Here is a 14,807-nt window from a genome sequence, read left to right on the forward strand (position 1 = left end):
AGGCTCTTGAGTTCTGGGTATACATGGGTACTCTGAAAAATGGAATTTCTGTAAAAAATTAACCCCAGACCTCAGATCACAGTGAGGCTGCCAGTTGGCCTCCCTCATGCATTACCACCACTAAGTATTTCCCTGAGACTTCCTGGCTCTGTGACCTTGGGCAAGACATTTCCTCTCTCTGAGCCACAGTTTATTCATCTGAAAATGCTGCTATTTCACCAACTGATCGCCTATGTCTTTTTTAACCTTTATGTCTCTGGATAACTTTTTACAAAGTATTTGAATGACCTGAGAAAATTATCATTACATAGTAATTTTTTTAAGGATATAAAGCTGTACTTAGTGTAGGGAATGAATATGTAAATACTTCAAAATATATATACAAACACATGCATACCTCTTGTTCCCCAAAGAAAACTAAAAAGAAATCCAGGCTAAATACACCTGACTTTGAGTGGAAATATTGTAGGCAATTCAATTTTTTTATTAATACTTTTGTATGATTTCTAATTTTCTCAAATGTGAAAACTTTAACTGTAAAATATTCCGTGTATCATGTGTTAATTACTGAAAACTCTGCAGGATGACTTAGTCAAGGGCTAACTGTTAGGGGTGTGTCATTTCTCTGAAGCAAGGCCACAGTGACATTCTAAGTGAAACTTTGAAGATAGCTGTTAGAAACTCATTCACCCACAGCCAAAGAAGGGTTTTGTGGTGCTATTAGAAAAAGGCACCTCCCATGATCTAAGAGTACTGAGGTATGATGATATAACAGGATATATATATTAGTCATTTTTAAAGGTCAAAAACGTTTTTTTTTAATATAATGAGTGCATATAAAAACTGGTGAAATCCAAGTAGAATTTGTAGTCTAGTTAATTGTATTGTACTGATGTAAATTTCTTCATTTTGATAATGTACGGTTATAGTGTAAGATGTTGCCACTGAGGGAAGCTGGAGGAATGTGTAGCTCTCTCTGTACTATTTTTGCAAGTTTGTGGAAGTCTACAATTATTTCAAAATAGAAAGTTTTTAAAAATTAGTTTAAATATCAGCCATTTCATATAGTTCAATCTAATCTATGCATGACACGTAGTAGCTTTGCAGTAAAGACTTGTTGAACAAAAATGTTGAATGAACTTTAAAGCAAGTTTTAAAAGACTATAGAGAGAATGATTTTGTAAACAATTTGACCATTTTTATGAAAAATAATAATAGATGTGACTATGCTATTAACAACAAAAAATGACCTGAGAGGATATAGCCCAAACTGTTACAGTATTATCTCTTCATCTCAATCATTTGGGGCGGGGGCTGGGTGGAATGTTTGGAATACAAGGAACTTCAACTTTATAGTGTTTTAACTTTTTATTTTACAAGAGCATCTATTTATTTCATAACATGAAAACTAAAGTTTAAATGTTAACAGTACGGCATGAAAACACCATCTTTCCCTTCAGAGGACTTCTCATCTAGTAGGGTAGGGGGCAATGTTCAGTGTACACTCAGGAAGACAAACCTATCCAAATAAATTCACATCTGCCCTTTCTAAGGAACGCATCCAGTATCTGGATGGTATAGATCAAGGGCTGCAAATGACAGCCTAGGGGCCAAATCCAGCCTTGGCCTGTTTTTGCACAGCCTCAGAGCCAAGAATCCTTTTTAGATTTTTAAATGGTTGGGAAAAAATCAAAAGAAGCAGAAGAACTCATAACACATAAAAACTGCAGATACGTTATATTTCATTGTCCATCAGTACAGTGTTATTGAAGCCTAGAGACACCATTTGCATGTGTGTTATCTCTGGCTGCTCCTGCAGTGTTAGGGCAGGGTTGATTAGCTATAACAGAGACAGCACGGCTTGTAAGGCCTGAAGATGTGTTATCTGGCCCTTCACAGAAAACGTTTGCTGACTACTGGTAAGTGAGTCTACATGCAGAAACAATGCCCATGGAGGCAGGGAATTAAATGTGTTCTATCTGAGTACAATTTTGAAAACCTTCAGACCTTCACACCCTAGGGTGATGAGGGAGTGGACTGGACCTCATTCTCTTACTCAAATAAAACCATGTGCTTTGTGCAATTCTGGAATGGCACTGAATTTTTAGGGTAGAAAATCTTTTAAGAATCTGTTTTGAATATTGCCCGTTTCCAGCCCATTAACAGAAATGTGCTTCAAAACTCCTAGAACCTCCCTCTCAGAATCAGTTTACTGATTCTATCTATCTATCACATGCCTGGCATAGTGATGAGCACTTCGTGTAAATTATTTCACTTTAATGCTTACAAAACCCATTTTACGGATGTATAAACTGAGGCTGAAAGTTTAAATCACTCATCCAGGGCAACACAGACAATAAAAGGAAATTTGAACTCAGCTCAACTCGGAATGACTCAAAAAATCATGATGGTAACCTCTCTGAGAGAAAAGAGAAAGAGCATATTAAAATCCTATTTGAAAACGTGAACTCTCTAACCAATGGGTTTCAGGCCAGAAATCACCTGGAAATAAGAGCACTATCTTCTCAGTGGGTACATTTAAAAACTCATATTACATATGTTGACTCATCACTGAATTCATAGACACTGGGACTCATCGGTCTCTACTTCTAAAACAAATTTAGTTTTGAAATAAGTCAATTCAATGATACAATCTTAACACAACCTAGAATTTTAAAAGTCAGAACTTCAAGCCTTCAGAGAAGTTTCTTTCCTTTCCTAGGTAGCAGTCGGCTTATGCTGTCCCCTTGTGGCTTACTTGTGGTATGGTCTTAAAAATCCAAAGAACAGCAAAAGGATCCAAAAGTCTGAATGTTTTAGATTTGAAAGGAATTCAGAATTATCTCCTCTGATGCCCTTTTTTTAATCAAGAGAAAAATTAAAATCTAGAGAGACAGTTTCATGTGCTCAAGGTTTCACAGTAATAAGTAACAAAGGAAGTGACCAGAACCCATACTTCCTGACCTCACCTAGCAGCACTAACGCAGTTCTGGAATTTCAAAATACCTTTTGAAAATAGAAACAGGCATTTACTGAATTCACATACTTCCTTTAAATTTTGGAGACCCCTGCATGTTTTTGATATGTGGAACGATCAAAAAGAGTACGATGGGGCTTCCCTGGTGGCGCAGTGGTTAAGAATCTGCCTGCCAATGCAGGGGACACGGGTTCGAGCCCTGGTCTGGGAAGATCCCACGCGCCGCAGAGCAACTGGGCCCGTGAGCCACAACTACTGAGCCTGCGCATCTGGAGCCTGTGCTCTGCAACGAGAGAGGCTGTGACAGTGAGAGGCCCGCGCACCGTGATGAAGAGTGGCCCCCGCTCGCCGCAACTAGAGAAAGCCCTCGCACAGAAACGAAGACCCAACACAGCCAAAAATAAATAAACAAATAAAATTAAATAAAAATAAATTGGATCATATATTAAAAAAAAAGGTTTTTTAAAGAAAAAAAAAAGAGTACGATGCACTTCAATCAATCAATCAAGAGAGCATTACATACATGAATCAGGTGTTCCTTAGCCCCAAGAGCAAAATTGGGTAGGGTCCATTTAATTTTGAAAGGAACCAGAGAGTAAATTGTGTTGGCACCCAAAGTGGTTCATAAAGGGGGAGGAATGATGCGATGACTGCACGTCTTACACAGGTGAGGTAACAGAACGAAACCAGAGACTCAGAACACCATTGTTTGAGAGTCACCCAGTTCTAAACAGTGTCTCAGCCTTCCACTGCCTTCAAGGATGCCCAGCAGCACAAATGTCCTCATCATTGTGAGAGCTCAGAGTCACCACCTCAGGCTACTTCTCCCGCGTGCCAATCTCTGCGCGTCTCGGTGAAGCACAGACACGACCTCATCCCTAATCCTTCCCCACTGGACTCCTCTCTGAGGGGCAACGCCTAGCACTGCTCTGCACGCACCAGCCAATCCCTACGTTTTAATTGAGGGAGGGGGCAAGGTGCACATTTCACAAAGAACCTCTGGATTATCAACAACAACAATAATAAATGGACACCATGTACCAAGCACTTACTCGATGCCCAGCACAGTGCAAAGTGTTTTCCATGTTTGATCTCAGAGCATTCTGCACTAGGTACCATTACTGTCCTCATCTCACAGCGGGAGTCCTGTGGCCTAGAGATGTCAGGCAACTGGCTCAAGTGACATAGCTAGCAAGGGAGAGAGCAAACCTCAGAGGCAGGATTACCTATCTGTAGAGCCCAAGCTCTTATCCTCTGGGCTCTATGGCCTTTGGGAAGTGTAGCAAGAGCTCACATACACTTGCTCTGAAAAGATCAGTGCTGGAGGCTGCATGACCATGCTATTTCATGGCACAGTGGGAAGTGGTCCTGTTGGAATGGAATCCTAGCCCTCCACTGCCTAGGTGGGTGCAGGTTCTGAAAAGACATTCTAAAAATTATTATTATTGATGACAATGTTAAGCATAATGGAAGCAGCTAAAAATGCACAGAGTACTTTCACATTTATTATCACATTTGAACTTCAAAATGAATCTATGAGGTAAATAAACTTGGGCGGAATTATTGAGAGGGGAGGAAACTGAAGCCCAGAGAGGTCTTGTGTCTTGCCCAAGGCTGCAAAGCTGGTGCTGATTGCTAGTAAATGGTAGAGCAATGATGTCTGATTCCAAATTTCACTTCTGTTTCCCTCTTCTGCTTCTGGGCATCACAGGAGTCAATAGTCCACAAGTGTGGGTAGGTTCTTGCCAAAGGGCATTGGTACCTTTATTCATTGACTTGTTCGTAGTGGGGAGAACAGCTACCTCACCTCATCACAGAGCTCACTGAGGTTTATCTATTGATCCTACCCTCCTGTGAAACTGGAGATGTCTCCAGCACCTGACTTGGTGTCCGAGGGACATTTTGGTCTGCAGAGCGGTCACCCAGCTCACCTGGGTAACTGTTAGTGAGGACCCATCTTAGGGCCAGCTCCGAGTTCTATTTTCAGTGGATGGTACCTTACTTCACTTTCACTTTCTGTTCACCTTACCATGGACATGCCTCTCCTAAAGCCTGGCAACTTTCTTTCGTCTTATTTGGTTGACCTTTCTGAAGGTGAGCTGTTAGATGCTAGAATTACACAGATTCAATCCCAACTTTAATGGAAAAAAAAAAAACATTTGTACGGTTGATAGATGTAAGACTATTGTGAGAAGCATCATAAGAATCCACTTTTTGTCCTTTTCCTTCATCCCCAGACTGCCAGCCTACCAACTGATTCCAGCCTGCGAACAGCACTGGGCATGAAAGATAAAACAAACAGGCTACCGCCTCGCGAAAGATGTTGACTTTGAAATCGACTGCATCCAATTTCTTTCCTCCTAACAACGGCATTTGTGAGTGAAAATGAGCTTTGCTTCATTCCCCTGCCTTCCTCTGCTCCTTCTGCTGAACTTGCACTGAGAATGGCAACTCCTCCTACAAATTCTTTATGCCCCTGATCAACTGAGGACCCAGGAAGTGTCAAGTTCTGACAGGACTCAACTTTGACTTCAATGAAATAGTGCAGCGCAGGGGAAAGAGCTCTGATTTGGGACCCAGAAGAGAGTCCTACGTAGGACTTACTTCCTCGTCTCTTTGAAATTTTTTTGTGCTTCTGTGCTTCAGTTTCCTTCCGTGTAGAATAAGGAGCGTCGACCACACCAGCAATTCCTAAATGCCTTCTTGGGGCTAGGGCTGGGCTTCAGTTTCTTGGACCCACCCCAGAGGTCCTCATTCTGCAAGTCTTGGATAGAGTAGGGCCACCTATGCTTTGACTAAGCTCTCTGTGGTTCCAGACCATGGCCAGGTCTGGCATAGACAGACTGGATGATCTCAGAGTTCAAGGTCTTGGTTCCCCAGTCGTCTCCTACCTCCCTGGGAGGTCTGCATGAGGTCTGATTGCTCTCCCACCTTCATTGATGCCAACCTAACTCCCCTGTCTCCTATCTCCATTTCTAGACCAAACCCTTCCTCTCCCATTTTTGATGGCCTCCCCTCCTCCTATAACAGTACAAGTCTCCTCCCTCTACCCTGCCTCCCCTCTAAATATTCACTCTCCAACTCCTTGAAAGAACGCCTAGCATTTATTCTCTCACAATGGCTCAGCGCTGGACTTCAGGGTGTCCATCCACAATGCTCACCCTGTTCGCTTAGTGGTCCTCCTGCCACAGTTCACAGCCACCTATCTAGATGCCACATCTGACCGGTATTTAGAATTCCCTCATATTTAAGTACACATCCCATAATCTTTGTCTCCTGGACCACTTCCTACCTCTGCTGTCTCTCTAACTGGCCGCCTGGGCCAGCTTTTCTGCCTCTACTACACCCTCTCCCAATGGAGTCGTTCCTGTAAGGAGGTGGGGTGTCTGCCTTCATCCCACCCTTCCTCTCCCACAATATCTTCAGACGATACCACAGGAGCTTCAATGATGCCCTCTGCTAATGAGACAATAGAATCAAGTGTTTAAGAGCTAATTTTCAAGAGTAAAGAGACCTGGGGTTCCAACTCTGGCAAATGTCTTAACCTCTGCAAACCTGTTTCTTCTCCTTTACAACGAATGCAATAATAGAATCTTCCTCACAGATCTGGACGATGCCTCATGATGAGATAATGCACTGAAAGCATGGAGCCCAGCCCTGTCCTATAATAAGCACTCAGTAACTGTCATATTATATCGATAGGCCTGAACTCTCCCTCATGAGATAGTACGTATGAAAGTTTTGGTATAGGGGCAACTCCTTATTCAGCACAGTAATGATTCTTGGATCACAGGAGGTGCCAATCATCAGACACCCAATCCCCACCGAGGCATCCGTAAGTCCGCCCAGCCCCACATTTCCAACGGCCTGTTAGACATTTCCCAGGGGCACTTCAAAGTCAAGATCGCCCAAATAAATTTCACTCTTCCTCCTGGGGTTCCTCTACCAGTGAATCCATCACATCGAGCTGATCTCCCAAGTGCGGAGAATCAGTCATCCTTCCTTCTTACTCCAGTCACCAAGTCCTCTCAGTTCAAAGTCCTAAATGGCTCTGACTCTGTCCCTTCGCTGCTGTCACTGCTGCCATCATCCTGGTGGAGACACTCACCTCTTGCCTGAGTTATTGCAGGAGGCTCTCTGCCTCCAGGCTTACTCCCCTCGAATACATCTTCCACACTCTTGCCAGAGCAATTTTTCCTAAAACAGAGCTGAAAATGCCATTCCCGACTCCAAAAACATGACTGGACCTGTGTGACCCCGGAACGAAATCTAAATTCTTCAGCCCATCAATCAAGTCCTTTAAGAACCTAGGCCACTCCTAGCTTCCTGTCTTCATTAGATTAAACTAGACTCTTAAACAATCGCCAAAGATTTCGTGCTATTATAAGTCCCCCTATTTCTGCTCATGCTGTTCTCCCTGCCTGTTCACTCTTCTCTGCTCAATGAGATGTTCTCATCCATGAAGAACCAATTCAAGGATCATTGAGTGAAATCATCCCGGCCTTTCTTTCCAAGTTAGAATCCTTCTCTCCCTTCTTTGGGTCCCCAGGGCACCTTTTCATACTTCTATCCCAAAACCAAGCTCACTGGATAATTGTTTGCTCTACACAAGCCTGTGTGTCCCACCCCTTTAAGAACAGAGGTCAAGACTTCCTCATTTTTATATGTTCTGGGTCTTGCACAGGGAAGCACCCAGGGAAGCCATGTTTAATGAATGACAGATTTGAAAGGCCTTTACCAAATATCATGTGACCTATTTCCATATATCCAAACCAAATGCCAAGGTAAAGATATAAAATCTCATCTCTAACCACTCTTCCCTCTGAGAATCCTTTGATTCCATGGCCAGGCCAGCTTGCTCTGGACCATGAAGCTTGGGCTGGTTTTGTAAAACAGAAAGATACAGTAAGAGAACAAGAACTCCTAAAAGCACCCTATCCCCACTCCCCCACCATCCAACCCTGGGATGGAGAAAACACTACTGTAAGAATCTCAGAAAAGGAAATTAGGACTATTGCCAGAGGAATGTTCATTTTTTCCCAGTTTTCCTGGGTTGACAGCCAAGCCCTCATGCATATTTGGGGGCATTAAATTTGAAATTATTTCACAGCTTGGACTTCATACTGTTGATGAGTATAATGATCTACTGGGGGGCTGAGAAAAAGTGAATCCTAATACTTGAGGAGCAAATAGGAAAATCTGCCCTCAGGGAAGCTCTGTTGAGAGATAGTGGCTGCCAGTCTTGGGACAAAGGTTAACTGTACGTGGGATCAGGAGAACTGGCCTCTGGTCTCAGCAGCCTCCCTATCACTGCAAGCCCTCTCTCAACTCACTGGCCTTTGCTGGGCCTCAATTTCCCATCTGTTTTCCACTGACAACACCTCCCGAGGAGTTCGTGGGCCCAAATTTCAAACCTCTGAAACCTGGGTAAGAGTCTCAGCTCTCCCTCTGCCTCACTGTGTGATCTCAGGAAAGTCATTCCACATCTCTGAACTCTATTTCTAGGCAGCCACAGAGTGGAGGTGAGGATTTGACATCCTGACTAGGGCTTCTTCAGATGATGTCTGCGGACCAAATACCTTCAAAGCAGAGGAGGGCACCGGAGCAGGAGATACATACTTGGAGGTGTCTAATCAAATAAATAATACAAATCAGGAAGCCCTTGCATGGCAAACTCGATCACAGCTCTTTTTCAAGCAAAACTTGATTTCTGAGCCTAAATTATAGAGTGAAGCCTCCCTAGATTGAGTGATGTGAGAAGGACAAAACAACTGAGAGGCATCAGAAGATTAAAGATGTCCACCAGAGGAACAAAACCCATAACTGAGAGTTCCATAGAGGCATGTAATAAGCAGCCAGTGAAAAGCTTTCAGAATCAGATTTATTTTAACAGTGAGTCGAGAATGACTGCCATGAGATTTTTTAAAAAGCTTTCATCATTTCCCCAAGTTTGCAATTTTGTCACTCATCAGCTGTTTTCCTGGTGCAATTAGCAGTTAAAAAATCATAAAACCAAAAAGTGTCTCTGCCGTGTATGTGAGGGTTTATTCTCTACTGTATTCATGGGTCTGTATGTCTGTCTTTGTGCCAGCGCCATACTGTTTTGATTACTGTAGCTCTTTAATATGTTTTGAAATCAGGAAAAAAAAAAAAGTGTCTCTGTATTTGGAAGAAAGTGAGTCAGCTGGGAGCTGGTAGATGTGGCCTCTTGCTCCCCAGCCGGCCTGGCCAGAGAATGAAGATGTGTTAGTAGGAAGATCAGCAGAGATCCAGTGAGCAGAGGGGATCAGAATTTGTCACGAGGACTGTCATTTACTAGCCAGTAATTATGGACCAGACATTTTTCTCATGCATTTCCTCACTTAACAGCCCTATGAACCATGTACTATTATCTCCATTGTACATTTTGAGGAAACTGAGATTTCAAAAAGCCTAGAACAAGAACCTGATATTCTAAAAGAAAAAAATAAAGCATAAAACGTTAGAGCTGGTATATAACCCTGAGCCTTCACATTCCCCAAATGAGGTGTTTTAACCCCCACCTCAGGCTACCGAGAAGAATGTGAGGAGAAAGGACTAGAAAAAAAGGATTTGGGATGTTACTGAGGCACTAAAAGTGAGGCTGAGGCATAATCTGCAGAGGATTTAATCCCAAGCCACCCGATTTTATTTAGGAAATGACATGGTGATGTGGGTCTCCTCACCTTAGCTTCAGAGTCCTTACCCAATAGAGATGTTGGGTCACTCTGGAGCAATTTGGGACCATTTCACACATTCCTGTGGCCAAGCAAGAAATGAAATTAATCCTCAGGCTAGAGGGACTGATTTGAGTTCCCAGATACCTAGAGGCGTAAGAGTTCGTATTCCCCTAACAGGCTGCCTTTAGCTGGGGGGAAGAAACCTATGAGAATTTTTATTGTTATTGTTGTTTGTTTGAATTATGGTTCCTAATCATTTGGAGCTTTGCAGAATTCTTGGAGAATCTAATAAAAGTTCTATACTTTTTTCCCCAGGAAAATGTGTGTGTACATATACAAACACAACTATATATATATAATTTCAGGGGGGTTCTTGTCCCCCTGCCAAGTTCATCCACAGACAACTCCATTTAGGAGTCCATGTACACATTTTAATAATACCCCTGGAAACTGGGTGTGATCCCACCTCTCTCTCTGCACTGCTGTGTTGTGTGATCTTGGGCAAATCACTCCACATCTCTGAACTCTGTTCCAGGCAGCCAAAGAGAGGAAGTAAAGAATTGCCATTCCAGGTAATGCTAATTTTAGGGAATAATAATTGTAGCAAGATCCACTTGAACAATTTAAAGCAGCCCTCAACCATGGCAGCCTGGCCATCCAAAAATTACATGAAGACATGAGGAAGGAATTGGGAATGTTTAGCCAAGGTAAGAAAAAGCCCACAGAAGCATGTAGGTTCTCTGAAATGGGTTGAAAGCATTTTTATGCAAATGAAGAAGTAGTTTTATTCTCTAAGTGCTTCCAGAGGGTAGATGGGGCGGGGGCAGCCTACCATGGGGTCAGAATGGCATCAGAGTTGAGCAGAGAAGGGTTAAGCCCAGGTCCATCATCTACCAGACAAGATATATAACATTCATGGACTCTAAAATGGAGGTGATAATGGTATCTGTCTCATAGGATTTTGTGAAAAATCAAATGAGGTAATGCATGTAAAATGCAGAGCGTTGAAACAAAGACAGACCTCAGTAGGTGTTAGCTTCTATAATAAACTCCCTGACCCTCCATTTCTTTATCTGTAAAATGGGGATAATACCTATACCTGGCTAGAAGGTCATTGTTAGATTTAAATAAAACAATACAAGTTAAAACCCTTATACAGCACCTAACACCTAGCTAAATCCTCAGTATGTATTATAAATGTTTCATTACAAAAACCGATGGAAAAAAAGGATGGTAAATGACAAGAACATGATATTTTATTTCAGACTGGAAGGTAAGGCAAAATAAACTAATACCTAAGAGTATGGAATCAGAGCTAGACTTCCTGGCTCTGGCACCCAACAGCTGTGTGGGCTTGAAAAAGCTATGACAGAGATTGGAGCATCTGGTAAGAGGGATTGAACTAAGTGGCCCAGGAGAATAGTTGACCCCATGCCGGCACATGATATGTGCTCAATAAACCCTGGCTTCTTCCACAACGAACAGATGTTACACAGAGACTGACAGACCTTCCTATAACCAGCTCCTCTTCAGCAGTGCCGCCTATGGGTATGGGCACAAGTGTTCTCTCTCCCAGGATTTATCAAGCAGAAGTGACATGAAATTATCAGGGATATTATAAAAGACGGTAAAACATCAGATGACCTTCTGTTCCCTTGCATTCAGTGTAAAATAGTCCAAGATTTAAGTGGAATAAATGAAACATTTTGCAAACTCGTTGACCATCCTTTGTCACTTTTCTAGTTGCTGCCTTCTCTTCTGCCAGAAAATAGGCCCCCACCCTACCGCATCCCATGGACAAAGAAGGTTTGGATCACTGGCACCTTGTTATCAACATCCAGTCCAGGTTTCCCGTCCTCCCACTGTGTGAGTTAGTGCATGACAAAGCTTTTCAACATGAGATCACCCTTGCATTTCATCTTGATTTACAGTCTTCCTTCAAAACCTATCTCCCTTCCGCTCACTCTTGTCTGGACCCTCCAATTCCATCTTCCGAGCCTTTGTCAGTGATGTTACATTGCCTCCTTCACAGAGTTAAAGGATGGCTGTTTTCTGGCTAATAAACATAGAGAAAGACACTCCAACTCTCTGCTAATCGGAACAACAGAAGAATGAGATGACATTTTCTTCTCGGGAGATTGAAAAAAATTAAACAAATGGTTATATCGAGTGTGGGGAGGATATGGGAAAGCAGATACTCTGTGGGTGGGAAGATAAATTAGCACAGCCTTTCCAGAGGACAATTTTGTAATAGCTATAAAATTTAGAAGCACACATTTCAGACTTCCCTGGTGGCGCAGTGGTTAAGAATCCGCCTGCCAATGCACGGGATACGGGTTCGAGCCCTGATCTGGGAAGATCCCACATGCCGCAGAGCAAATAAGCCCATGTGCCACAACTACTGAGCCTGCACTCTAGAGCCCGCGAGCCACAGATACTGAGCACATGTGCCACAACTACTGAAGCCTGCGTGCCTAGAGCCCATACTCTGCAACCAGAGAAGCCACCGCAGTGAGAAGCCTGCGCACCACTACAAAGAGTAGCCCCTGCTCACCGCAACTAGAGAAAGCTCGTGTGCAGCGATGAAGACCCAATGTAGCCAAAAATAAAATATAAATAAATTTATAAAAAAATAAAAGCACACATTTCTTTGAACCTAGTATTTCTCCTTCTTGGTCACCACCCTAGCTAAAGAAACGCTTGCATGAACACTAAGGAGACACCTATAAGGATCCTCACTGCAGAATATTTATGATGTGAAGCTTTGGAACAACCTTAGTGCCCCTCAATGCGGAATGGATACTATAAGTACCCATAGTAGAAAATACTATACAGCAATTTAACACAGTAATGGAGATCAACATGGACCAAAAAAGAAAGTGGTCCAATGTATAATGTTAGGTGAATAAAAATGCAGAAGGCTGCACACAATATGATAGCATTTTTTAAAAAAATCCACACACAAAACACAACTGTATATTTCTATATCTATACCCACTCATAAGGGAATAGAAAAAGATCTGAAGAATGATCATCTTCAACTAATATCAGTGATATTACAAAACAATGTATCCCTAGGGACTTCCCTGGTGGCACAGTGGTTAAGACTCCACAGTCCCAAAGCAGAGAGCCCGGGTTCCATCCCTGGTCATGGAACTAGATCCTACATGCATGCCACAACTAAGGAGCCGGTGAGCTGCAACTAAGGAGTATACCCACTGCACCTAAGACCCAGAGCAACCAAATAAATAAATAAAAATAAATAAATAAATAGCTTTAAAAAATGTATCCCTAACAAAACTACACTGGTGTACTATTTGCATAATTTAAAATAAATTAGTAATGTTTTGAAAGATGAATGGTTACTTTTCCTACTAGCATTCCTAGCTTCAGATCCCAACAGAGGGTTTTCAGAACTGAGGCAGAGAAGGGATGGAGCCAACACTGATGCTTTTAGCAAGTTTCACTTTCATCCTAGCTGGTGGGAGGATGTAGGACGTGACCACAGTGCAATCAAAAGAGCAGACTTCCAAGACAAGCAGGCAGATGACAGATTGTTCCCAAGTCCAAAGGCAAACCACTCACAGGAGCACAACCCCCCTACCTCCTGGCTGAGAAACCACCGAGTCACTCGCTTCCCGCATCAATGCCTGGCGTGTTGACTGGAGAACCCAACTTTTAGACCCTGGAAAATATACAAAGGAAAGGAGAAAACAAATTTAGGTAGATGCCTGTCTTCCTATTTTGTGGGGAGGTGGTGGGGTGGGGGGGCACTCTTCCCCTAAACTGACTTCTGTCATTAAAAAAAAGGGCTGGGCTTCCCTGGTGGCGCAGTGGTTGAGAGTCCGCCTGCTGATGCAGGGGACATGGGTTTGTGGCCCTGTCTGGGAAGATCCCACATGCCGCGGAGCGGCTGGGCCCGTGAGCCATGGCTGCTGAGCCTGCAAGTCCGGAGCCTGTGCTCCGCAGCGGGAGAGGCCACAGCAGTGAGAGGCCCACGTACCGCAAAAAAAAAGAAAAAAAAAAAGGGCTAATGTTTACTGAGCATTTAGTACATTCCAGACGCTGTTCTAAGTCATCTACCTGCATTCTCTCACTTAATCCTCAGAAAGAGACACAGGGTAAGTGCTTCATTATTCCCATTTGACCAGTTAGGAAGCCAAGGCCCAGAGAGATTAAGGAACTTTCCCAAAGTCACACAGCAGAGAGGAGGCACGATTTGTACCCAGGCAGTGTGACACCAGAACGCACACATGAACCACTCTATTTTACGGCCCCCCTATACTCTATTATCACAAGCATTGATTTATTTACCTCATAGATGTCTGTTTTCCTCTGCTTGATTATAAGCTCCACTAAGGTAACAGCTACCTTTTGCACGCTTACTAACAGGCCAGGCACTCGTCCAAATTTTATATGCATGAAGTTACACAATGGAGGGCAGAGGCCCCCAGGGGAAAGTAGTACAACTGATAACCAAGCCCAGGTAGGCCCCTCTAGCACCTGCAAGGCTGTGAATTATTTTCAGGGTGTTCTCTGTCCCTGGGCACTAGTAAATACCTAAAGAAGTCTGGCTGGATGGATGAAAGGACAAATGAATGAAGGAACTCTCCCTCCACTATAAACAGCCAAGGAGTCAAGTGAGTACACCCTCCGGGGTTTCAACACAGAAGACCAGTATGCTTGGAACTGGGGGATGTGATAGCCGAGCGCCACCCAACCTAGAGTGGAAAGGCAGATATTCTAGAGATGTGCTACCGTGGAGAACCGCACAAACAAATCAAGGTCAATGGGTCTCTCTCACTCTCTCAAATCCATAGGGAGGAATGAGCCACAAATGCAGTATTGATACCAATTTGTCCCAGGTGGACTTCATGGCACACAGGACCCAACAGTCATCTCTAGTCATCTGACTTGGTGACACTCTATTCAGTGTTTCCCTCAGTCTAAGCGGTGAGAAAAGAAAAAGAAAGAACCCCGGCCACATACCTTTGGATGTGAGTAAGGCAGTGTCTGCAGAAGTCGCCTCAGTGCTTCTCTGAGAGGTCCTAGGGAGAAGGACAGTTTCTGAGTCTGGAAGAGAAAAAACGTTTGGTAAAAGGCAGCTAAAAATAGGTGTTTGTGCTGAGTGG

The 14,807-nt window shown here is 43.3% G+C and overlaps 1 protein-coding gene across 1 annotated transcript in view; it reads right to left on the reverse strand.

Annotated features, from left to right (window-relative positions):
- TIMD4 (T cell immunoglobulin and mucin domain containing 4) overlaps positions 1-14,807 on the reverse strand; it is a 35,865-nt gene that overhangs the window by 10,916 nt on the left and 10,142 nt on the right. The window contains exons 4-5 of the mRNA XM_019924884.3: positions 14,665-14,748; positions 13,280-13,360 (exon numbers count right to left, since the gene is read on the reverse strand). Coding sequence (XP_019780443.1) covers positions 13,280-13,360; positions 14,665-14,748 — 165 coding nt within the window. The remainder of the gene's footprint in view (positions 1-13,279; positions 13,361-14,664; positions 14,749-14,807) is intronic.

The sequence above is a fragment of the Tursiops truncatus genome, chromosome 3 (assembly GCF_011762595.2).
Source record: "Tursiops truncatus isolate mTurTru1 chromosome 3, mTurTru1.mat.Y, whole genome shotgun sequence".
Taxonomy (NCBI): Eukaryota; Metazoa; Chordata; class Mammalia; order Artiodactyla; family Delphinidae; genus Tursiops; species Tursiops truncatus.